This window comes from Papio anubis, chromosome 8, assembly GCF_008728515.1.
Source record: "Papio anubis isolate 15944 chromosome 8, Panubis1.0, whole genome shotgun sequence".
Classification (NCBI taxonomy): domain Eukaryota; kingdom Metazoa; phylum Chordata; class Mammalia; order Primates; family Cercopithecidae; genus Papio; species Papio anubis.
Genome location: NC_044983.1, coordinates 40,159,754 through 40,184,024, shown reverse-complemented (window position 1 = coordinate 40,184,024; position 24,271 = coordinate 40,159,754). Strand labels below are relative to the sequence as shown.

General features: G+C 48.5%; 1 protein-coding gene across 7 annotated transcripts in view; it reads right to left on the bottom strand.

Annotated features, from left to right (window-relative positions):
- Window positions 1-5,928: 5,928 nt before the first annotated feature.
- Window positions 5,929-24,271, bottom strand: part of GPAT4 (glycerol-3-phosphate acyltransferase 4) — a 35,034-nt gene continuing 16,691 nt past the window's right edge. For 4 of the 7 annotated variants that reach the window (XM_003902685.4, XM_009212961.3, XM_009212959.4 and 1 more), the window contains 11 exons: window positions 18,441-18,510; window positions 17,971-18,271; window positions 17,115-17,189; window positions 15,908-15,997; window positions 15,628-15,721; window positions 14,904-15,019; window positions 13,410-13,465; window positions 12,804-12,889; window positions 9,019-9,147; window positions 8,854-8,933; window positions 5,929-6,950 (listed from right to left, as the gene is read on the bottom strand). In XM_003902685.4, coding sequence (XP_003902734.1) covers window positions 6,842-6,950; window positions 8,854-8,933; window positions 9,019-9,147; window positions 12,804-12,889; window positions 13,410-13,465; window positions 14,904-15,019; window positions 15,628-15,721; window positions 15,908-15,997; window positions 17,115-17,189; window positions 17,971-18,271; window positions 18,441-18,510 — 1,206 coding nt within the window. In that variant the 3' untranslated portion in view covers window positions 5,929-6,841. Of the gene's footprint in view, window positions 6,951-8,853; window positions 8,934-9,018; window positions 9,148-12,759; window positions 12,890-13,409; window positions 13,466-14,903; window positions 15,020-15,627; window positions 15,722-15,907; window positions 15,998-17,114; window positions 17,190-17,970; window positions 18,272-18,440; window positions 18,511-20,764; window positions 20,825-24,271 lie in introns of those variants that run through there. The other 3 variants (XM_021942261.2, XR_002523780.2, XM_009212962.3) reach the window with 3 other exon arrangements.

The window sequence follows — 24,271 nt, the reverse complement described above, 5'->3', positions numbered from 1 at the left end:
GACATTTTGCAAGATGCACGGCCTCCCTGACAATTTTTAATGTACTAACTGCCTGGTCCAGTGAGCTGATTAATTGTTGCTGGAGAGATCAATAAAAAACAGAAAATTAAAACAATTTTAAAGTGATTAAGTAGTTTAACACCTGTCTCCCGTCACGTCAGCGCAGGAAGAAAAATAAAGCAGGTGTCGAAGGGGCCTCCTGAACCAAGAGAAAACAGCGCCTGCCTGGGAGAAATGACAAATCACAGCTGGCGGATCAATCTGCGTACGCGCAGCCCTTCCCCAAGCCCACGCCGAGCAGCAGGAACCGGGACCCCGGCCTGGGGCTGGGCCCTCCCAGCCTCTGTTTCCAGCCTCTCCTGCAGAGGCTGAGCAGGGCCTCTATGCCCCCCACCCAGTCCTGACTCCTTAGCAGGGAGAGGCAAGGTGTTCGTTTGTATTTGGAACACAGGGCAAGAGGGAGCAGAGGGAGCCTCCGAACATCTGCCTAGAACTCTAGATGGATCAGAAGGGAAGGCACCAGTTAACCTCTTGATCTCACATCCAGCCATCCAGAGCTGAGTCTGTGCGTATGGAGGAATTCGAATGCACTGAAAGTACATTTTGGTTGCCCAGGCAAGGTGTGTCACACCTGTAATCCCAGCACTTTGGGAGGCCAAGAAAGGAGGATTGCTTGAGGCCAGGAGTTCAACATCAACCTGGGCGGCATGGTGAGACCCTACCTCTACAAAAAATTTAAAACGTTAGCTCAGTGTGGTGGTGTGCGCCTGTAGTCCCAGCTACTTGGGAGGTTGAGGCAGGAGGATTGCTTGAACCCAGGAGCCCAAGCTGTAGTGAGTCATGAACATGATCACACCACTGCACTCCAGCCTGGGCAACAAAGTGAGATCTAGTCTCAAAATAACAACTGGGCTGGGTGCAGTGGCTCATGCCTGTAATCCCAGCACTTTGGGAGGCTGAGGCGGGTGGATCACCTGAGGTCAGGAGTTCAAGACCAGCCTGACAAACATGGTGAAACCCTGTCTCTTCTAAAAACTACAAAAATTAGCGGGGCATGGTGGCACGTGCCTGTAATCCCAGCTACTCGGGAGGATGAGGCAGGAGAATCACTTGAACCTGGGAGGCAGAGGTTGCAGTGAGTCGAGATCATGCCACTGCACTCAGCTTGGGCAACAGAGCAAGACTCTGTCTCAAAAACAAACAAACAAACAAAACAACAACCAATAAATGCATTTTGGGACCCGTGGGTTCAAGAGAAGGGAGTGCAGTCATGGCTACTCTTGGAATTACCAGGTCTCCTCTTTTGCTCTCGAGGGAGACAGAGCCTCCTGACATCCGCCTTGCTGTGGCTTCCCGCTGGTGACATCAACAGGTGGTGCAGGTACCTGCCGGGTGATGGCCCAAATCCCCTTATCCCATCTTTAGCCAACCTCACTCCTCTGGCCCCCATCAGCAACTGTAATGGCAGCTGCCAAGCAAGAGCCATTCCTTTCCCAGTTTAATGTATTTGACTCCTGCATAGGAAGTAACCTCACGGAGTACGAGAAAGCCTGAGATCATTCTTTAGCCTCCCCAGCAAAGTGCTCCTAACAGTGCAGTGGGATGGGTGTGGGCACGGGAAGTGAGGTGTCGGAGAGCCAGCGCACTGAAGCCCTCACTGAAACGTTTCAGAAGTGTCCTGCTTAACCCCGAAAGTGGACTTGAAGTCTGTACGTGTTAACATGCAAGGTGCGCTGGGAATCCACATTCATGGTGTCCCCCGGCTTCACTGGCCAGCCTGGCACATTCCTGGGGGCAGGGCTGGAAGTCTTTGGAAGAGAAACTAGGTCCTTGACCAGCCTCCTGCACGTGGGCACAGCCTGGACCACACTCCTGAAAACCACTCTATTAGCATTCGCCTGCTCTGTGGGACACTCAGACCTGTTCTCTGCCGTCCAGTTTCCTAACCACCTTCAAGGTCCCCTGAGACCAGAAGAGAAAAGGAAATCCTAACAATCCCAGAGAAGGCCTGCAGCCTCACTTCTTACCGAGAGTCCTGCTGTCAAAAGCCCTTGTGTGTTCCCATCCGCTCCACTAAGCGGAAGTGGGAAGGAAGTCCGCAGCAGCAGCCTGAACGAGGGAGGGTCAAGAAGGTGTTCCAACTATTCGCTTTAATAAAAACGTTTATTAGAAACACTAGAATAGAAAGTGTTTTCCCTTTCCTACAACTTCCCCCTGGGTGAGAATTCTGGTTGCATCGTCAGTGGTTGGGTTACTCTATGTAAGACCATCTGTTTGGGGCCATATTCGTCTCGATGAAAAGTGCCAAACTCTTTACAGCAAACTCTATGCCAATGAAAATCTCACAAAATGGCATTTCCAGTCTTCAGCTATTGGCCCACACTTAAAAAAATAATCCACACAGCCTGATTGCTGCAAAAGACTGTCTCCTGGCACATCTTCCTGCCACAGGTGACTCTGGTGGCAATTTGGCCAAGAAGGAAGCTAAAGGGTCCTGCCATATGAGCTTCTCTTGTTGATGCCAGATGTCTGCTGGCAAAGGGTGCCTGCCCCAGGGTGCATCCCCAGCTGGGAGAGGGCCGGTAGGTGCCACCCCAGAATGCAGCCCAGCAGGGGCATCCAGCCCTGGCACCTGGGCACTCTTGGAGACCAACACAAAGTTCTCAACTCGGCGCCCTCTGGCCTGCGGCTGATCCCTGCAGAGTAAGCCTCAGGCTGACGGAGATAAAGTTTCCCTGGGCCCAAGTTCCAAACTCGGCCGTTTTGTTTCTGTTAAAATGCAATTGTTTTTCTCTGGAGTGTGTGGTGACTGCTCTGCGTCAGGAAGATGTATGAAAACCTCCACTTCAATTCGGCATCCCTTTTCTCCCAGACAAACACGGTCGGATTTTAATAAATCAAAGAGCCACACTGTTTAATAAAAATTTATTGACTTACAAGTGATTATTTATCAAAAGACCATTAATAGCAGGTACTGAAATGATGTGTTACTGGGTGGTGCTGGGAGACTAATAGGAAATCAATGCAGCTGGCCGGCCAGAATGCATATGAGAAGCCCATCCCCCGGCAGCCAGTGCAATCACCCCCACAACACACGCCAGGCGCCACCCCCGGCGCAATGAAAAGTTCCCCCTTTTTATTTATCGTTTACAAATGAAATGATCAATACTTTTAATCTAGAGCAAAATTTATTAACTTTCCCATCGGAGAGAGACATATTGACTGGGGGGGGGAGCGGGGTGTGTGTGCTGTAGAAGACGGATGGCCGCGTGCCCGTCTCTTAACCTGTCTGCGAGGCAGTGCGCCTGCAGCTGCCCTTCCAGCCCACGGGCCGGGCCACCCAGGACAAGTGCACCTGGAGAAGCCAAGTCTGGCTACCCGGGATGCACAGCAGGCGGGTGGGACCTATGACACGGGGGGATCCTTCATGCATCAGGGGACAGCAGCAAGCACTAGCCCAGACAATCAAGTTCCTGGCCAATTCCAGGAAGGAAACGGCAGGATTCAGGGACCCAGATTTCCACAGGACAACAGGGTTAGTGCCCACTGTTTGTTCTGCCGTGAAGGACACATGATGGCGCCCAAAACTGCCTGTCACTGGTCTGGGATGGACATTCAGGGATCTGGAGCACTCCCCTGACCCCTCACACATCAAGCCTCTTCTATCTCTGAAAGGCAGCAGCAGGGACTGGATTCTGACACAGTGAAGCATCAAGTCCCAAAGCTGGTTCTGCTGTCAAGGGAATCCCACTAGCTTTATTAAAAAATTCCCTCTTGGCTGGGTGCGGTGGCTCATGCCTGTAATCCCAGAACTTTGGGAGACTGAGGAGAATCACCTGAGATCAGGAGTTTGAGACCAGCCTGACCAACACGGTGAAACCCAGTCTACTAAATACAACAAATTAGCTGGGTGTGCTGGTGCATGCCCGTAATCTCAGCTACTTGGAGGCTGAGGCATAAGAATCACTTGATGGTGGAGGTTGCAGTGAACTGAGATTGTGCCATTGCACTCCAGCATGGGCAACAAGAGTGAAACTCCGTGTTAAAAAAAAAAAAAAGAAAAAAAAAGTTCCCTTTCTAACTGGTGGGTGGAAGGTCTCCTGTTTGAGTAAAAAAGGCTGTCCGAGATCCACAGAGGACACTGCCCAGCCTGAGAGCAGTGTGGCACCAGCCCCACGGCTGCCTAAAGCCCTTGAGGTCACCCTCAAGTGGGTTAGTTCCTCTAGCCCCGATGTTTTAGAGAAGCAATGGATTCAGAGCTGACCTCCCATATTTCCAAACCCAGAAGGCTTCAGAGATCAAAACCAAAGTCTGAACTATGGGCTTCAAAATAGAAAATTCAGATGTGGACGGGGTCTCTGAGGTCATCTAGCCAAGTCCCTAGTTATGACTCAGGAGACAGTCGCAGAGAAGTGAAGATGCAGCAGGCTTGGAGGGGGGTTAGCAGCTGGCCAGCACTTGTTGCACTCATTACACTACTGGGTGTCATTCCCAGCTCAGCCCCACCCTCACTGGGGTAACAGGAGGGAAAACATTCTTTTGTACTTTGCATATTTCTAAGTGTCTTGAGGTTTTGTCCCATAAGACCAACTCAAGTCATCTCAAACCAGATACTCTATGGGTCACTTGGGGCCTGCAGGACCCCTAATTTAAAAGGATGGAGCAGTCGCCTGGATGATGATAGAAGGCATACACAGAAAGGGGAGGTTTTGTTTCTGCAGGCGTGAGAGTCAGTCCTCTCCTCACTGCTTGTCCTGCACAGGACTTCCCTCCACAGCGCTGACTCCACGTGACTTCACACCAGGTGTGGCCATACCTGCCGGCAGGGGCTGCAGACAGCTGTGCTGAATGTGAGACAAACAAAAGCAAAACCTGTGTGTGTATACATAAATACCTATGCAAACCACGAAAGTAACAGATCATAGTTTCAGATGAACCTTTTAAAAGAGAACCTGATCTTTAAGACCAATTACTGATCCCTCCAGTTAGTTTACAAACACTGTAAACATCACCTATAGAAGCTGAAAATCACTTTTTATTCTTAAGCATTCTGTAAAACAGTTGCTAAGAGACTGTTATTAGTCATAACACTGACTTTATTTTTTCAGTCTTCATTTCAGAGCAAAAAGAGGATTTCCCCTGGGCTGGCAACAGGGTAGGTGAGGAAATGGGAGGCTTTCCCGGGGAGGTCACAGGTAGGCGCAGAGAAAGGGAGACTGCAGGGCCAACCCAGCAGGTCCCCACATGACAAAGTGGATCCGTCTGCAGCCCCACGAACACGGCTTCACTCCCACCCCTCTCTGAACCGCAGGACAGAGGGCAACCTTAGGGACATGACACTTGGCACCGTGGCACAAAATCCTGAGAGGCGTCATGACTGTGCCACAAGGGAGCGTGGGTCCCAAGTGAGGGCTAGTGGCACATGAATGGGGGGCTGAGGGGCATGAAATTGGTGAAACCCCAGAACCCAGAGGGGCTGTTTGGCCTTGGCTCTGCCTCCACTGTGACTGTACAGCAGGCACCAGCGGCCGAGTCTTTTCCCTGTGGTGCCTGCTCTGGCTGTGTGGAAGCCACCATGCAGCACACGCCCTGCCCACCCTGCCCCTCTGCAGCCCTCCCAGGGCCCCTGCTCCTCCCCCGCCCTGGAGTTTACTCATTGCTTCTCCTAGGCCTCACATCAGCACCTCGTGTACCCCCAATCTCTGGAGAAATTCACGTCTGTGCTGGAAATTCTAAATTACCCAAAGATCTGCAAGCATCTGAGACGAGCCCGTTCACCTTCTCAGCTGCAGGCTTCCTCGCTCCAGCAGTCAGGCAGCTTCTCCGCAGCCCCAGGGCCATGCTCCCAGAAGAGAACGGGAATTCTCACGAGAAGCCCGCTACTCAGGGCCACAGCCAGGGGAGAAAGTAAAGGGAGAAGTCCCCCAGTTCATTCACCAGCCAGTTTTATTTACTCACAAGAACAAATCCAAAGCCCAGGGCAGCAGCTCTGAGCTCAGGCCTGCCCTGCCCCGTTTTGTGGGCCTGTACTTGAAACACTGAACGTGACGTGTCCTTCACTCACCCGCAGCACTTTAATCCCCACAACAGCCCTGTGAGGTAGGAATCACCACGCTTCCCCCCGACTCAGGTTACAGATGGGGAAACTGAGACACACATTCAACAGAGCGTGCATCACATGGGGAGTTCAGGGTTAGCCTGGAGTATGAACACATGTTCTCCCCACGGCCCAGTCAGCGGCCCACCTGGCCTCTTCCCCTTCCTTTGGTGACCCCATCAGCAGCAGCATAAAAATCTAACCCTTCATTTTGCTGAAAGCCCCTGCAGATGACAGTTTCCTTTCTATCATGTCTGCAGAGCTCCAAGGCTGGGGGCAATGTTGAGGCCGAAGCCAGCCACAGTGCCTCAGCTGTGCCTTTCCTGGAGAGCGGGTGGCCACCCCCAGCACATCCCTGGCACACAGGCTTGCATAACAGACTCTTGTCCCGCCATCCCTAGCACAAGAACATGGCCACATCTCCCCAACCGCTCAGCCCGCACAGCGTGCACAGGTGGGGAGTTCACTTTAATGGCATTCCTCCAACGACTTATTGTAAAAGAAACAAGGCATCTCGTCCTGGGTCATGACACCCAGCAGCATCCGTTCAGACCACCAAGGGCAGGCTGCGCCGGGTGCACAGGGATCCCGCTGTGGCTCGGCGAAAGCCGGAGTCCTGGGATGCAGAGCAGCCCGGGGAGCCCTGGAGTCTGGAAAGGACACAGCAGTGGGGGCCGCGGCGGCAACTCCAGCTCCGAGCCCGTCGGCACTCCGCACGGTGGCCCCAGCCAGCTGGAGGCAGGCTCAGGAGCGGCTCCTGTCCTCGTGGTTCCCCACGATCATCTTGCTGTACAGCTTCTGCTGCTCCTCCTTGAACGTGTCCTTCACCTTCTCCCTCTTCAGGCCCCCATCCCTGGAGAGACAAAGGCTGGATGTAGTAACAGCCAAGAGGATTCCCAGGCACCCTCACACCATGGGAGATGCACCGTGCTGCCCAAATACCAAGAAAAACCTGCCAGAAACAGGGTACCCCGTGGCACTCTCACCAAGACAACCTCAGGGGATCTGGGGCTCTGGGCTCCCAATATTCACCCTATCTCAGAAGGTCCACTCTTGCCCTGGAGTAAGAATTTACTACTCACATTGAAAGTACTTGGTAACTGCTTAAACCTACCAAGGAGTTTACAATTCTTTCTACTCTAACATTCATCTTCACCTCACAAAGGAAAAGGGAATTCTGGCATTACGGAAGGTAGACATGCTTCCAAAATATCGACTCATAACATATCTGTAATATCGATCTGTAAAATGTCATTTGTTTAATTCAGACCCAGGGATACTCCGAATTCATGCAGAGAGCTAACACAAGGGGTAACGCGCGTTCTGACTTCTTTCATGCTCAAAAAAGAGTGCCGTCAGGAATGCAGGTTTATCTCTGGGGCTGCCTCTCAGAGTCCCAACGTCACTGCCCCAGTGCCTCCCTGCAGCAGCCCCAAACCAACCCACCAGACTTGGGGTTGTTTCGTTACAGTCCCATTCCCTCTTGCCTGCTGGTCCCCTCTGTGCCTACACTCTAGAATTATCACCACCTTCAACAACTTATAAAAATCCAAGCCCGCTTTCAGTCTCTCCACTACACCCTTTAAAATCCATAGCAAAGGCATGGTTTTTAAAAGCAGCCACTCTGTCTTTCTTAGAGATGGGAAGATGGGGCAGAAGTTAAACCTTGAAGCTCTAAAAGTCTGTTAGATGTGGATGCAAAATCTAGCTCCAGTGCTAATGTTATGACTTTGGAAAAAAGTGATTTAACCTGAGTATCAGTTTCTCATCTGTAAAATGGGAACACTGTTTACAGGGCTGCAGCTACTGTGAGGGTGAAAGAGATGATCACACAGGGCCCCAGAAGCTCGGTGGCTGGCACACAGTGAGTGCACAATCCACGCTAGCATTTTTTAAAAGGCCATGATCTGAAAGCCAATCTAATCCCTGAGACTATACAGTTGGGTTTACAATGTGAATTTCTACCCTTTCTTTTCTCATAGATAATGCCCATCTAAGTCAAATGCTCTCCCCAGTTGACCCTTGGCTCTTAAACCTAAGTGACCCACAGAGTGGAAAAGTTTCTCTGAACCAGCATTCACCTCTGGTCACTCTCCTACTGTTTGGGATAAAACTATCTTATACTCTAGTATAAGGGCTGGTCAAATGCAGCCCATGGGCCACATCCAGCTGATACCTGTTTTTGTAAATAAAGTTTTATTGGAACACAGCCATGCTCATTGGTTTATAGACTATCTGTTTTCACACTACAATGGCAGAGATCAGTAGCTCCAACAGACACCATATGGCCTGCAAACCCTAAAATATTTACTGACTACAGAAAAAGTATGTCAATCCTGCTCTATTAGGTAATAAGCTGAATACAACAAACACAACCTTTGCCTTTCTAAGGATGGTTCAATTTTGCCAGATACACTGGGACCAGGGAAAGTCACCCTGCCTTCTTGAGGTTTTCAGATCAGTAGCAGGTCATGCCCACCCAGAGAAGGACACTGTCCAGGTGTCCTGGAAGACGGGTTCAAACCCCAGAAAGGTACACAGAATCAACTGCTTCAGTCCAGGTGTCCCTGATCCAGGTTCCCCAAGGTCAAGGAAGCACAGGGCACTTCTGGGTTGGAATTCAGGGAGAGTCAAACTGCTCTCTCTAGAGCTGACAAGTTGAATTCTCCACAGCAGGGGGAATGACATGTAAGTGAAGTCAATGACACAGCATCTGCTGCAGGAACTCAGCTGATAAGGCCTGGCTCTAAACTTACCACAGCAGGTCCACCAGTCCTCCCTGCCTGGCAATGGCAGATTTCACCCTATTCGCAAACTGGACAGCATCTTCATCTGCCTGTAAGAAAGAACAAATGAGACCACTCAGCCCCGGCTTGACGTTACACAGAGCAGGTGCAGATCTGTCTGGGGCAGGCACTCACCTCTCTAGTCATGGGAGGCAGGTACCACACACTGCAGACAATGGCCCAGCTGGTCATCATTCGTAGCAGGTACGTCACCATCCCATACTTGCTGCTGTTCCAGAAGGCATCGCCGAATTGAGGGTCATACTGAAAACAATGGAAAACTGAAGGTAAGACGTGAGTAGTTCTCACGTGTGCGAGTCCACAGTGATTGCTCTGAGTGACTCCACTGGGCCGTGCTGGTACTGGGGTGCTGCTCCCTGACCCTGCATGAGTACTGCGGAAGCCCCTCTCCAGGTGGCCGGTTCTGACTGCGAGCAACACTGCTCTCCCCCGAGGGACCTGGCCTCTGCTGCAGATCAGTAAGGAAGGCTCCCCTGACAGCCTGCCTCACGCAAATGTCTCCCTCGTTGGTTAGTTTCAGGTCTTACTCATAGGTACATAAAGTTTTCAAACATCTTCAAAACCAGGGAGAAAAGGATCATGCACTCCCATGTACCCATTCCCTGATTCAACCACCGCCAACGTTTCCCACTTGCTCCATCTCTCCCCTCCCAGCATCCTGTCATTCATCTAGTGTACCTCCCCCAAATAAAGATATTTTCTTACACAAACACCAAGTTTTAAATATGATTTCTGGTGCCCAGACCAGGGAGGAAACTATTAGAAAGCTTTTGCATTTACACTTTCAACAAAGTCAGTCGTCTGTTCAGGACACGGCTCTGTGCTCACGCTGACAGCCCCGGGAGGTCTCAACCACATAGGCTGCTTCTACCATGAAGCAGGTATCAGATCCTTTCATTTGCCAGTGGCTCTAATGGAGGCAAAAGGCAGCACTTCAGTGGCGTTTTGCGGAAAATGTGGCTGCAGCTGTGACCCCCATTCTCACCAAACCAGCAGCTGGAGGGGCAGGTGATCAGGGTGGGTAAGCTCCGGAGGAAGTTGCGCAAGGAGCAACAGGAGGACCTGGGCGCTTGAGAACGCCTGGACAAAGTGCCTGGTGCTGCTAGCAAATGTCTGAAGGGATCCTGTACACAAGGCAGTAGGCTGACCTTGTGCAAACACCCAGGACCAGAGTGGAAAAATAAAGGAGCCAGAATTTCAAGAGTTATGCCACACGGCCATGCTGCCAACAACATCAAAAATGCCCTTTTCCTGGGAAAGCCTGAGAAGAAGCCCAGGGCAGGGTCCTGCATGTGAGCATGGGCTGGGGTGGGGTTGAACTCTATGATCTTTTAGGCCTTTCCAGCCTAACTTTTATGATCCACAGTATAAAAATTGGATAATTTTGACAAGACTGTGGCCCTAACTACAAAAATGAAGGTAATTTAGGCTTAATTATAGAAGCTAAGAAATTTAGATTTAACCACAGAAGGCTTAATGAGTTATTATAATACCAACAGAAACAAGGGAAAATAATAAGTTTTTAAAACTAAGCTAATGTGTATGATCAGAAATAATTTTTTTATTTTTTAAATTATTATTATATTTTTTTGAGCTAAGAGTCTCGCACTGTCGCCCAGGCTGGAGTGCAGTGGCGCTATCTCGGCTCACTGCAAGCTCCGCCTCTTGGATTTATGCCATTCTCCTGCCTCAGCCTCCTGAGTAGCTGGGGCTACAGGCGCCTGCCACTATGCCCGGCTAATTTTTTTTGTATTTTTAGTAGAGACGGGGTTTCACCATATTGGCCAGGCTTGTCTCAAACTCCTGGCCTTAAGTGATCCACCTGCCTCAGCCTCCCAAAGTGCTGGGATTACGTGCATGAACCACCGCACCTGGTCATGTTGTTACATTTCATAAAGCCTGATATGGACAGAAGTTCTGATGTCACAAGAGTGTGAGAACCCTTTGTTTCGGGCTGATTCTCTATTCCACACTGGGCAGTGTGTGTGGACAGAGAAACAAGGCAGAAGCTCAACACAGTGACACACTCCTCACATCAGGTCATGGCGGAATTCCGGTGGGAATATAAGAAGAGCCTGGAAATCACTAAGGTTATCCAAGTGTGGTTACCAATAAAGGGTTCACAAAAACCAGTAATCCGTAGACCAGATGTTCTTAGCCATACATGGGCTCTACCCTGTGGACTGAATGGAAATGTATCTAAAATTTATAAGCATTTTACTTTGGAGAGGAGCGGAAACTCCTCAGGGTTCGTGTTTCAACAGCAGCTAAGAGCACTGCTTCAGAACTGTGGCTGCCACAGTGTGGTCCCAATAGGCACCATCAGTGCCACCCAGAACATGTTAGAATAGAAATTCAGAAGACCCAGAGGGGTGGCTCAGGCCTGTAATCCCAGCACTTTGAGAGGCCAAGGCAGACAGATCACTTGAGCCCAAGAGTTCTAGACCAGTCTGGGGTGAAACTCCGTCTCTACAAAAAATAAAAAATTAGCTGGGTGTGGTGGCGTGCACCTATAATCCCAGCTACTTGGGAGGCTGAGACACGAGAATCACCTGAATGTGGGAGGTCAAGGTTGCAGTGAGTCATGATTGTGCCACTGCACTCCAGCCTGGGTGACAGACTGAGACCCTGCCTCAAAAGAAAAAGAACGGGAAGTTCAGAAACCCCGGGTGTGGGGCCCAGCAATCTGCATTTTAACAATCCCTCCAGGCAATGCTAATGCAGCCTAAGTTCAAGAGCCACTGTTCTGGAGGGAGCGGTAACGGCTTCCATTCAGCAGCTTCACGGTCACACTGCAAAGCACCTGTCCTCGTTTTGCCAGAATATAGGATGCAGATGCCACTCCCCACTCCCACACCCAAGGCAGACTCTGCTACCAGACTATGTTCCTCTTTCTTGCTGTACCCAGACACTGCATCCTCAGGCTCTGGTGAGTCCTAACCTGTCAATCAGAGTCCCCTGCAGGCAATATTCATCTGCCATCCCTGGCCTGGTCCTCTGCCTAAATGATGAACAGTGAGTGGCTGGTAAGCATCTGTCTCACCAGGAACAACACCTCTCCAGTGGCACTGGCAAGGTGAAAAGAAAGTCAGAACCAACTCTACAGAATGCTCTGCAGACAACCCACAGTCCCCTATAAAAGAAATTCTAAGCGTGAGCCTGACTCATATCTGCTCACCATTTTACCGAGCTCTCAGGCTGCAGTCTAAATACTTTAACCACACTGAGGATGGCCTGTGTTTTGTAGGTGTCATGATGTGAGGCCTGGTGGATGTGGAGAGGGTAAGAGCAGGGAGGAACAAAGTGCAGATGACTGGCTAATCACATCCTATAGCTCTGGGTGTCTGAAGGGTTAGAGCAGCAGTTCCTAAAGCGTTGACATAGATTAGATAAACTCCCAGGGTCCATCTCATTGTTAGGAGCTGCTGTAGGTCTAAAAGATGACACGACTAAAAGCAGTGAAGCCGTTTCTCCCACTGCGCTGGAATAAGGACCCCCCCATTCTCGCAGCTCCCCCAAAATGCAAAAATCCAGCTTGAAACTACACCTCTGTGCCCTGCAATCAGTCACCTTTCCAGGTGGAGGGGCCTACATTCCAGCTAGGTTTATGAAGGTAAGAAGTGAAGGGCTTGCCATTTCCTGAATAGTGGCGGCAGCAGCATGCAGGCAGGAATCTGGCTGTCCCCCATCCCACACTCCCCAGGCCCTTCTAAGGGGGTGCTGAGTGCTCAGCATCCTCCTCTGGCAGCACTTGATCCACATCAGCCCAGTCCCATGTCACTCTGCTGAGGGCATCAACCACAGACTGGTGACCCCGGCTCCTTCCTCCACCTCCTCCTGCTGCGCTCCACTCACAGCAGCTCCAATAATGACACTGTGTACCATCGGAGGTCTTGTACCTTGATAGCAACAGGGTAAACTGTGGCTCCAATTTCAAAACTTCCCTTTTTGAACATCATCACCGATGTATTATTGATGCAGGTTCCTAAAATGCAGGAGACAATAAAATGCTATTTCTGTTGGCCCTTTACCCCAGATATTAGGAGTTTCTTAAAGACTAAGCACAATAGTCAAAATTCTTCTAATGGTTCCTCCAGTAAGATACATCTGTCATCTCCCTAACTTAAAAACAAACACTTAACGAGACAGGCAAGATGGTGCCTCCAATTCTCCTGCTACAGGACCACTTTCCCTGATTCACGCACACAGCCTGGATAAAGCAGAGATGCACAGTGGTCTTAGGAGGACTCCACGAGCTCCATGAGGAGCTGAAACATTACAGAAGAAATTCCTGCATTTGGGGAGTTTACACTATGGCATTCTTAGTTCAAATTCTGAACTTGCCTGAGTTTTTAGTCCTATTTCCAATCTAAAGGGGACCTAACATTATTCAGTGAAAAGAGATAACCCCAACAAGGGCTGAGGGCCTTGGTTCCCACGAAACATCAGCATCACACTCTTGCACTCCTCACAGAAGCGCTTGATGACAACCAACCCCTTCTTACCTTCTGGGAAGATGAGGATAGGTAGCTTGCTTTTATCTTGCACATGTTCAGTCAGTCTTTCAAAGAGGAAAATAAAATGAAGGATCAGACAACCTTATACACATCATTGTCAAAATACGTTTATAAATAACTTATTTATTTGTGACACTAGTTTCGATTATAAGAAGTTAACAAGCATGATCGTATCCTTTTAAACCCATAATCTAATGCTCATCAAGAAAAAATGTATATGGATAGAGAAAATCAGGTTACTATTTCATTCACAGAACTGTTCAATTCTGTGTGAACATCAGAGCACCAACGATGCCACTCAACCTGGGGGCCACTTGAAGGAGACGCCTGCCACAAGGCCTGGGCATGGCCCCCTCAATAAACCTGTGGCACTAGACTGTGTAACAGTTGTGAGGCTCGGCCCAGCCCTGCTGGCTCAACGCTCTGTCCCTGAGATGTAGCAAAGGGAGTTAGGAGAGGATTCATCTGTCTCTATGGAAGATAATCTCAACTGTCTTTTCTTATTTGTTATTTTTTGAGACAGGGTATCCCTGTGTTGCCCAGGCTGGAATACAGTGGTGCAATCACAGCTCACTGCAGTCTCACCCTTCCTGGCTCAAGCGATCCTCCTATGTCAGCCTCCCAAGTAGCTGGGACTACAGGAGCGTACCACCAGGCTTGGCTAATTTTAAATTTTTTGTAGAGACGAGCTCTCCCTATGTTGCTCAGGCTGGTCTTGAACTCCCGGGCTCTCAAAGCACTGGGATTATAGGCCTGAGCCACCATGTGTGGCTTGGTCTCAACTGTCTTGATGTCTCTTTCTGCTGCAAATCTCTTTGCATTACTTACACCAGATTCACCTTCTTAAAGTTTGAAAACAGAGCAGTACTTTGTTCCACTGCCCTAGGTTTCTTTTTATTTGTGATAAATGAATTCATTTTGAGGTTTCAAATAGCAGTGAAAGTTCGTATTTTGTTTATTATGATGGGTACAATGAATAAAAAAAGGTTAAGAAACATTATTAACTTGGTAAATAATACTAGGGTTTCTATACTTTTTTAAAATTTTAAGACAGAGTCTCACTCTGTCGCCCAGGCTGGAGTGCAATGGCACGATCTCGGCTCACTGCAACCTCTGCCTCCCTGGTTCAAGCGATTCTCCTGCCTCAGTCTCCCTAGTAGCTGGGATTACAGATGCCCGTTACCACACTCAGCTAATTTTTGTATTTTTAGTATTTTGTATTTTTACCATGTTGGTCAGGCTAGTCTCGAACTCCTGACCTCAAGTGATCTGCCCACCTCGGCCTCCCACAGTGCTGGGATTACAGGCATGAGCCACCACACCCAGCCACTTTTAAAATCTCATGTTTTAGGAAAAGATTATTATGAAAGCAGTATAGGCTTATGATAGAAGGCACATAACTACACTGTGGAGGGATAACTCCCTGAAACCTTTTCAGCATTCTAACCGGCCAAGCAGAACAAGCAGTGTTCTGTCCATTACCTCTTAGCCACCAGGTGGCGATCCTTCACTTCCGAGCGCTCAAACCAGACGTGTGGGCAGGCCTTCACCATGGCTCTCTGAATCACACCCATGAGTCCCCCGTGCACTTGACCCACCTAAGCGCAGGCACAGGACCCATTAGTAGTGAAGCCATCCTCACACAAATCTCCCCACTCTAGGAAGTCCTAGATCTCACAAAATAAGCAATCCAACCTCTCACCTCTAACGCTTGCTGGTCCAACCTCTTACCTCTAACACTTGCTGGCTGGAGGTTGCTCACTGCCAAGAAACCACTACCAAGACTCCCCAAATCTTAAACTTCTCCTTTTAATCAGTAATACTAGAAATAGGTAATTAAAAACATTAACTGAAACCCCTAAGACAAAATACTAAAGTAGTGCAAATCCCTGTGTAAAACTGCCCCTCCCTGGGCAGATTCTCAGATGCTCTGGACACAGTCCTTGCCAGCTCCTCCCTCTCCCCATGCTGGTCTGCCTGACCGCCCTCAGCATCCTCTCCAACCACATTCACCACTCACTCTACCCAGGGTATCTCCTATCACAGTCCCACAGAGCCCCCACAGTGACAGTAAGGTGGTGGACCACGCATAAAAGTGTTTATGTGAAGGGTCCAGGAGCCTCCTAGACCCTCCTAGACCCTCCTGGCCCTGACCAGTCTAAAGCAGGAAGTCTTGCCTCAAGAATGCACCGGAAAGAGCTCTTACCATGGCATAATAGCCATCGCTGGCCAAGATGATCACATCGATCGGTGAGGTATGATTGGCCACACAGATGCCACCATTTCTTGGTCTATTTTCCCTGGGTTTAAATGTATGCAAAACAACCAAAATTAGTGTGAAACAGTTCATGTAACACACCTCTCACCTCACACGCTTCATCAGCTCTAACTAAAAGCTCAGAAGTGTCTTCCCATTTGGCCAAGTATAGGTGGGTGGTGTTTCCTGCAGTGCCATTTCCCTTCCTATTGATACAAAGCACTCTCACCTGTCATGGTAGGTGATGATGGCTGTCAGTGCTCGCACGCAGATCCGGTAACACATTAAGTGAACATGTTTACTCATGAACTCCTTAAACCTGCAACAACAGGACAAGGATTCTGGGTTTTCTTTTACATACAGGAAGACAGAAACAGTTGCTGACTTGAACAGTTCAGCAGTCCTTTATGACGGCAAAGTGCTTTTATAGACATGAGCACGTACAGGAAAGCCCTGTGATGCATGACCACCTTTATGTTCACACATGAGGAAAGAAAGAGGGGACAGGGAGACTCGCTTACATCCACCCAAATCAGTGGGTGGAGAACTCACAGCCTAGAATTCGGCATCAGCAGACCACCGGCGGGCTGAATTCCGTTCCCCCAGTCAACACCCAGTGGCAGGCCCAAGGCCAGAGGCCAACCTCCTCACCTGCCCAGGCAGAAGAAAGGTTTCCAAGCCCCAGAATTTCCTGAAGGGAGCAAAATATTCCTCACAAACAGACAAAACCTCCCTACATCTCGTATCATTTTTAAAACTGTATGGTCTCACCACTTTATCCACACAGTCAACTGCTCAAAACTAAACAACAAGCTGTAAAATCTGTTAACATCTGAGTCTCGGACTCTACATGTTTGTGGCTTCTCCCTTTTGTCTTTAAAATGGGAAGAACGCGAGGGCTAAAGGACAAAAAGAATAGTCATAGATCAAAATAAAAAAAAGTAAAGACTTTACTGCTGATGCCATTGTTACCATTGGGTTGTTGTTGTTATGATTATTATTATTATTCTTATTATTATTAGAAACAGAGTCTCGCTCTGTCACCCAGGCTGGAGTGCAGTGGTGTGGTGTTGGCTCACTGCAACCTCTGCCTACCGGATTCAAGGATTCTCCTGCCTCAGCTTCCCAAGTAGCTGGGATTACAGGCAGCCGCCACCACACCCGGCTAATTTTTGTATTTTTAGTAGAGACGGGGTTTCGCCAAGCTGGCCAGGCTGGTCTCGAACTCCTGACCTCAGGTGATCGGCCCACCTCAGCCTCCCAAAGTGCTGGGATTACAGGCATGAGCCACCACACCTGGCCACCACTGGGTTATTTAATCCATCTAAGATTCCATGGCTTTGGTTGTGTCCAAAGAAGGGGCCTGGCCTTCGATATCTGAGCACCATTCCCAGAACTAACTGCCCTTTAGGCGTGGACTGCCACATTCTACTCACCTCCCATTTGGCAAGTATCCCACCACAGTTGTGCCCACCACCAGAAGGCTAATTCCTGTGAAAGCCAGCGCTATCCTGTAAGAAGAAGAAAAGTTAGAGCACAGCCAGCAAATCCTTGTACCAAGTACAGAACTGAAGGTGTGAAAATCCCACTGGGCATCACAAAAACCACCCCCAAGACCTGCTCACCTGGGATCTGGACCAGAGTTCACCTAGAAATGTGAGCAGGCCTATCAGAACCAGAGATCCTTTTGATTCCAACTGACAGTGAGCCATGGGTCTGGCTCTCAGCCGCCAGCATCTCCTGAGGCCTCGGCAGCTGGAAGGCTGGAAAACCCTAAGCAGGCTGTTCTGCCGCAGGGCTGCTCCCTGCTGCCCACCCCTTCCCTATGGCTGAAAACCCCGGTGGAAGCACAGCTTCCGTCTGAAGCAACAGGAGGTGGAGCTTGAAGGGTATTAGCATCTGGCAAGGCACACTCAGAGCAGCACACGGTGCAGAGAAGCTGAAAGATCAATACTGCCTCTGTACCTGAGAGGCAAGCTTCAGGAAAGAATAAGCCATGTCCAGGGAGGAGTGGCAGAAAGCACACAATGTTCCCTATCCCCGTGTTTGCTGTGATCTAGACAAGCAAGCTGTCTTTAAGAAATCCAACTATTTCTGTCTGATATGCAGAAAATCCAAGGGCCTCTAAAAGAGAATCACCAGTGTACCCCTCCAAAGAGTCACATGGCCTGGCTAGTGACAGTCATTCCCTTCTCCTTTCTAAAACGGGAACACACAGCGGAGCAGGCAGGTGGGCCGTGCACCAAGTGGGGTGGCAGCAGCGAGCCCCACTCCCCACAGGCCCTGCCTCACCTGAGCGGCAGCAGGAAGCAGTACCGAATCAGCACTCCTAACCCCCACAGGACCGTGAGCCGAAGGCTGATGTACTGGAAGTTATAATTGGTTCTGCTCAGCAGGTTCCAGGATTCCAGTTCTTCTGCTGAGAATCTCTTTGTCACCTCATCGTCCATAATGGTCTCCATTCCTTTCCGGCAAAAGTAGAAAATGTCAGAGAGCTCGAACTCTGGAGTGTTGTCCAGAGCCTTACTACTGCCACTTCGACGAATCTCTTTGATCTCTTCTTCTAGTGAAGTGGGATCCTTTGCAATGATTCCTGCAAAAGAGTATGTCCCTGTCAAGCAGCATGCTGCGGGAGAGCACGTGAGACACACTCAGAGCACACATCCTGCACTAATGCAGGGAAGAGCGTGTGTGGCACCAGAAGCACTGGGGAACACTGTTCTAATGGACCTCTCAGGACAAGGACCACGCCCCCATCTTACCGTTGGTGTAGGGCTTGTAAAGCTGGTGGTTCTTCTCCTTGGCTCCTCGCTCCATTCTCAAGGTAGCCCACTGGGAGGGGAAGGAAGCAAGATACAAGAGCGAGAATGAGATCTGTTTTCAATCAGTGAACACCTCCATTTCTGTTCTGTGAAAGCCTCAGTCCCAGTCACTTAAGACCGCAGCCAAGAACCACAGAGTCTAGAAGGAAACTCAAACCACCTCTCCCTCGAGAAGCCCCTTCCTTGACAGCTGGGACCAAGAGTTAAGTCACCTTAAGCAAAACACTGGGAACTTCAAGAAGCTGGGGTGAGTTCCTCAGGCCTGGTTCCTCACTGCCTACGTCTCTTTGTCTGCGGGCTGTAGGGAGCTCAATTGCTGACAACACAGACCTCACAATTCCTCCTGCACTGCCCCATGGCAGCTACTCAAAACAGCGAAGCCAGACATCCTGTAAACTACTGCCTGCCACCAAATTACTCCAAGAAAGCAGCAATTTTCATTTTCGAGGAGACAAAGAACTTGAGCAATACATATGTTTGGACCGTCCAGTAACAGGAGTAACATTTTAATGATAGAATCCCACAACTTAACATTGAAAGGCCTGGGAGTGGCTTAATAGTGTTAAAGGAGAAAAAGAACACTATCAGGAAACCGAAAAAAACCCAGATTCAATTCCCAAGTTTACACTCACTAGCTGTGTTCATTAAGCAACCCATTCCAAGTCTCTGAATACTGATCTCTTTATCTGCAAAACAGGATTGATACTACCTCAACCTCCTACTTCACGGGGTCACTTAGGATCAAATGAGATCCTGTATGGGACAAAACTGGGGAAATGCAAAGCACTCTGTCCTCATTATTACTGAAATAACACAGATTCTGGAACAGACCTAGGAAAAAGACGCTTTTCCTAGAACCCCTCTTCATTAAAACCGGTTTCGCTGGTATAAGACAGCTAGTATAAGAGGCTGGTTCTCTTCCACTATCAAATGAGAGGTGAAAATGTGGGTGCACTTATCCCCTCTTGGATATGGTATCACTAGAGAGAAAGCTATGTCATGTCCACAGCGAGTCAGAGAAACAGAACAGACATTTCAAAAGCCTCAAACTTCAGCTTCCACGGTTATGCATGGTGGGCACGAGCCCATCAACCCACAGCACAGGAAGATGCACATGGCCCAGGGCACATGGTGCAGATTCTGCTGGCAAAGCCCAAAGGGTCAGCAAGACTGCACCACGTGGTCCAGCAAAGCCGAATGCTGCACACGAGTTTAATCAGTGATCTGACCTCATCTGGAAATCTCAAACCCCACAGTCTAGAAAGGAAGGTGGCTCACAAAGTCACCACGCAAAGAAAGTTCAAAGGCAAGAAAACTCACATGAGTTTCTCTGTTTCAGATATTTGGCCATTGATGTCTTTTGGCTCTAAGCACAGATGAGCTTTCCTTTAAAAATGTTAATACCTAAAATGGAGGAAAGTAAATCTCATCTGGTTTCCTGGAACTAGAGAAGAGGTGAAAAGGGGCAAGAGAGTTCACAAGAATCCTGGCATGCAGAAACACAGGTCGCTCAACCAGAATTTAGGGTTCTACATTTTGGCCAGGCTCTGTTTTGGCACCGCAAGAATAATCAGAAGTGAACAACTTGGGGTCAGACGCAGTGGGGCTCACGCCTGTAATCCGAACACTTTGGGAGGCCAAGGCAGGAAGATTGGTTGAGCCCAGGAGTTTGAGACCAGCCTGGGCAACATGGCAAAATCCGGTATCTAAAAAATACAAAAAAATTAGCTAGGCATAGTGGTGTGTGCCTGTAGTCCCAGCTACTCCAGAGGCTGAGATGGGAGCCAGGGGAAGTTGAGGCTGCAGTGAGCGGAGATCGCACCGCTGCACTCTAGCCTGGGAGACAGAGCGAGATCCTGTCTCCAAAAAAAAAAAAAAAAAGAGAGAGAGAGAAACTTGATTCTGTACTGACAATTCTGAGACTCCATGAGACTGCAACAGACGGAGAATATATGACATCAGGCCACTTGTGGATGACTATTTCAGTCTGAGGACTGTTTCAATGTGCAAAATTCAAGATGCCTACAGTCTCTGTCATCACAGGAAAGGGATCTGCTAATTGAGATTCTACATCTCCTAGTTCTGTGGCAGTTCAGTAATGAACATCCCTTTGGCCTCACACTTTTTAACTTCAGGAACATGACAAAACATGTCTGTGTTTAGGAAAGAATTGTCCAAAGTCACAAGGGCAGGGGAAATGAGGAGAGGGCTGAACAGCCTGTTAAGAAATGGCTGATCAGGTGGCTGAGTGCAGTGGCTCACACCTGTAATCACAGCATCACAGGCAGGAGGATCATTTAAGCCCAGGAGTTTGAGAAATGGCTGATCAATGAACTGGATCCTTTTGGCTGAAAGAAACCAAAATATTTCATCCCGAAATATACTTCTTTGTCATATTTCAAGATGACTGTTCAGAAGGACTGGAAATGCAAGAATAACGGAGAAGCTGTCTTTTGCAGGAGGAATTTGCATCTGTAGAGGAGACAAAGTGAAGTAAACAACAGATGCCAATGGGCTTTCTCTGAAGCACCTCCCTCCTTGTCCGAATCTAGAAAGAACTGAGAGACACCTTTAAAGGTCTGAAAGAAACACTTAGCATCTACACTCTTGAAGGGCTGCTATCTGTGAGGCTTCGTCTATCTGTGAGGCTTCATCTACACAAGACCACCTGTGCCAGCCAGGCCTCCTCTTCTCTCCCTCTTGTTACCTACTGCCACCTGATTTACCACCATAGCCTGTTTTTTGGCCATGCTCAGAGCCCCCACTGCTTCTGTAACCTCAAATGCTACAAAAGCATCAACCATCTGGCTATTTCTTTGAGATCTTTGTAAAACTCCTGTGCACATTAATAAATCTGTATGTCTTTTCTTTTATTAATCTGCTTTTGAGAGTTGATTTTTCAGTGAATCTTCAGAAGGCAAAGGATGCTTTCCCTTGGCCCCTACAAACCCTACTGGACCAAATCAAAGGGCCTCTGGGAAAACACTGCTTCTTGCACTATACTCGCACAGCACACTCCTGACACCAGATGTGTGAGGAATGCCACCCCCAAACCCAAACCAAGCAAATCTTCAGCAGGCACCAGTTGGGTGTCCTCTAATTCAATTCAATTCTGAGGCTATCGACCTGGAGTTGGTATCAGATTCCACAAGTTATGAGAGTCAGTCCCGTATGACTGCCCCTACTTCAGATGCAAGTTAAAAGTCTCATGTGACCCATACTTCTGACTGACCAGCTATAAATCAAGGTTCCCACAACCCCTCGTCAGGTTCAATTTGCTGGAGTGACTCCCAAGACTCAGGGTAATGGTTTACTTCCATGTATGGCTTTATGATAAAGGACACACAGCTCAGGAAGCACCAGATGGAAGAGATGCATAGGGCAAGATATGGCAAGCTCTTGCCATTTCTCCCAAGAGGATGCTCTCACCCAGCTGCCTCCCGGTTCATGCCCTGTTCTCTGCACTCCCTTATTCCCTATTGAATTGCTTCCCTCTTGCCTCCCTCCAATCCACCTGAACACATGCTACCAGAGTCCAGCCACGTCACTTTCTTGTTCAAAAACCTTCAACGGGCTGGGCGCAGTGGATCACGCCTGTAATCCCAGAACTTTGGGAGGCTGAGGCGGGTGGATCACTTGAGGTCAGGAGTTTGAGACCAGCCTGGTCAACATGGCAAAACCCCATCTCTACTAAAACTACAAAAATAGTCAGGTGTGGGGGCACAGGCCTGTAACCCTAGCTACTCAGGCGGCTGAGGCAGGAGAATCACTTGAACCCAGGAGGCAGAGACTGCAGTGAGCCAAGATTGCACCACACTGCACTCCAGCCTGGGCAACAGAGGGAGACTGTCTCCAAAAAAAAAAAAAAAAAAAAACCTTCACTGACTTCAATGACTTCCCAATGCCTGAAGTTCAGTATTATAACCCACGTCAGTCCCTCCATGTGCCCAATGTTTTTGCTCTACTGAACTACGTGCCATCTCTGAATAAGACTTACCTTTTCGCCTTTATCAACTGTGCTTCTAGAATGTTCTATCCTTTTCCCTTTTAGGATCCAGTTCAAATGTCAAATCTAAGAAATGCTACCTACTCAATTCCTGCAATCAGAATTCACCTCTGCCTGTGTACTTCAACTGGTATCCCATTCTGAATTAGTTATATATGCATATATTTGTCTTTCCTACTAGACTACACACACCTCAAGAGGCAGGAGCCAGAACTTACCCCTTTGTGCATTTCAGCACAGTCTGAGAGAGTGCTTTCCACTTAGTAGGCAGTCACTGATTTAATTTATCAACTCCCAATATTTCTCTCCATCAAGGTCTCCTTATGGAAAAGTAGAACCAAAATGACAAAACCTGGAACTATTTCCTATCATCTTTCCCCCAATTCCTGTCTCCTTCAGTTTGTCCTTTAACCTACTCAAGGCTATGTTAAAATCACACTCCTCATCAGGGTAGGTAGGATGACCTCTTTCACTACAACCATGTAAAAGGAGTATTAATACTCCCACTCTCTGGACAAAGAAACACTGGAAAGTTCAATGCCTTTTCAGAGCCAGTAATGGAAGCCCTGGGATTCAAGGTAACAACTGCCTGACCTAGCACGAATGCCCATCGCCCTAGTCTCTTCAGCTTCTCCTTCTTCACCACTAGTTTCTTCAGCTTCTTCACCACTAGTTTCTTCAGCTTCTTCACCACCAGCCTCTTCAGCTTCTCCACAACTGCCACTGGTTTCTATGACTCTCCACCAACAAGTTCCACCTTGGAGTTTAACACAGATCACATTACAGCTGTCTCATCTTCTCTAACGTGACCTGATCAACTCCTTTCACATCATTTATTCTCATCTTTCTCCTTTACATCCAGGCTTTCTCTTCTCCCCTCTTCCAGGTCATTTTCAACTCAGCTGAGAGTCTACTCCTGGGAATTCTGCTCTTAGTGATACCATCGCCACTGTGGAGAGGGTTCATGTGAAGCACAAACATTAAGCAAACAGACTAAAACCCTTCCAGTCACATGCTGCTCTCTGCACACAAAGATCTTCTGTGACTCAGCATGAACAGGACCTGCACTGAGTTAGGGCTTCCAGGAAAGGGAATAGAAACGACATTGATCCACCCATATCCTCTCCATATTCCTCATCACTTGGCAGGTACACAGATATTTTCTCCTAGTTCCTTTATATCGGGAGAACTAGTCATGGGAAAGGAGCTGTAAGCCAGGGCTTGCTTAGGTCTGCCAAAAGCACAGGTATATGTACCGCATGAACTATTAGGTATCCAGTTTTAGTGATCTTTATGAAGAATGCAGACTGTGGTTGCCAGGGGCTGGCGGAGGGAGGAATGGGGAGTGAATGCTTAACGAGTGTGGGGTTTCCTTTGGACTGATGAAAATGTTGTGGACTGGACAGAAAACAATGTGAATATAGTAAACGCTACTGAACTGTTCACTCTAAAATTATTAACTTTATGTTGTCAATTTCCCCTTGGTTTTCTTAAATGTGAAAAGAAAAACACATATGCTTATAGACATACTAAGTACCAAAAAAGATAAAACCCAAGATTCAATGACAAACATAAAAATATTTCCCACTATAATGTAACATTTCATATCGCTCACTTAATCTGAGTCGTTTTCTTCATTGATAAAAATGCAGATAAATAAAATGCAGGTTAATAAAATGCCCCGTCTACCACAGAATTATAAGGAATCAAAGAAAAATGATAAAAGTTACTCTCAAAACCAGAAGATACAATATGGGCCAGGAAC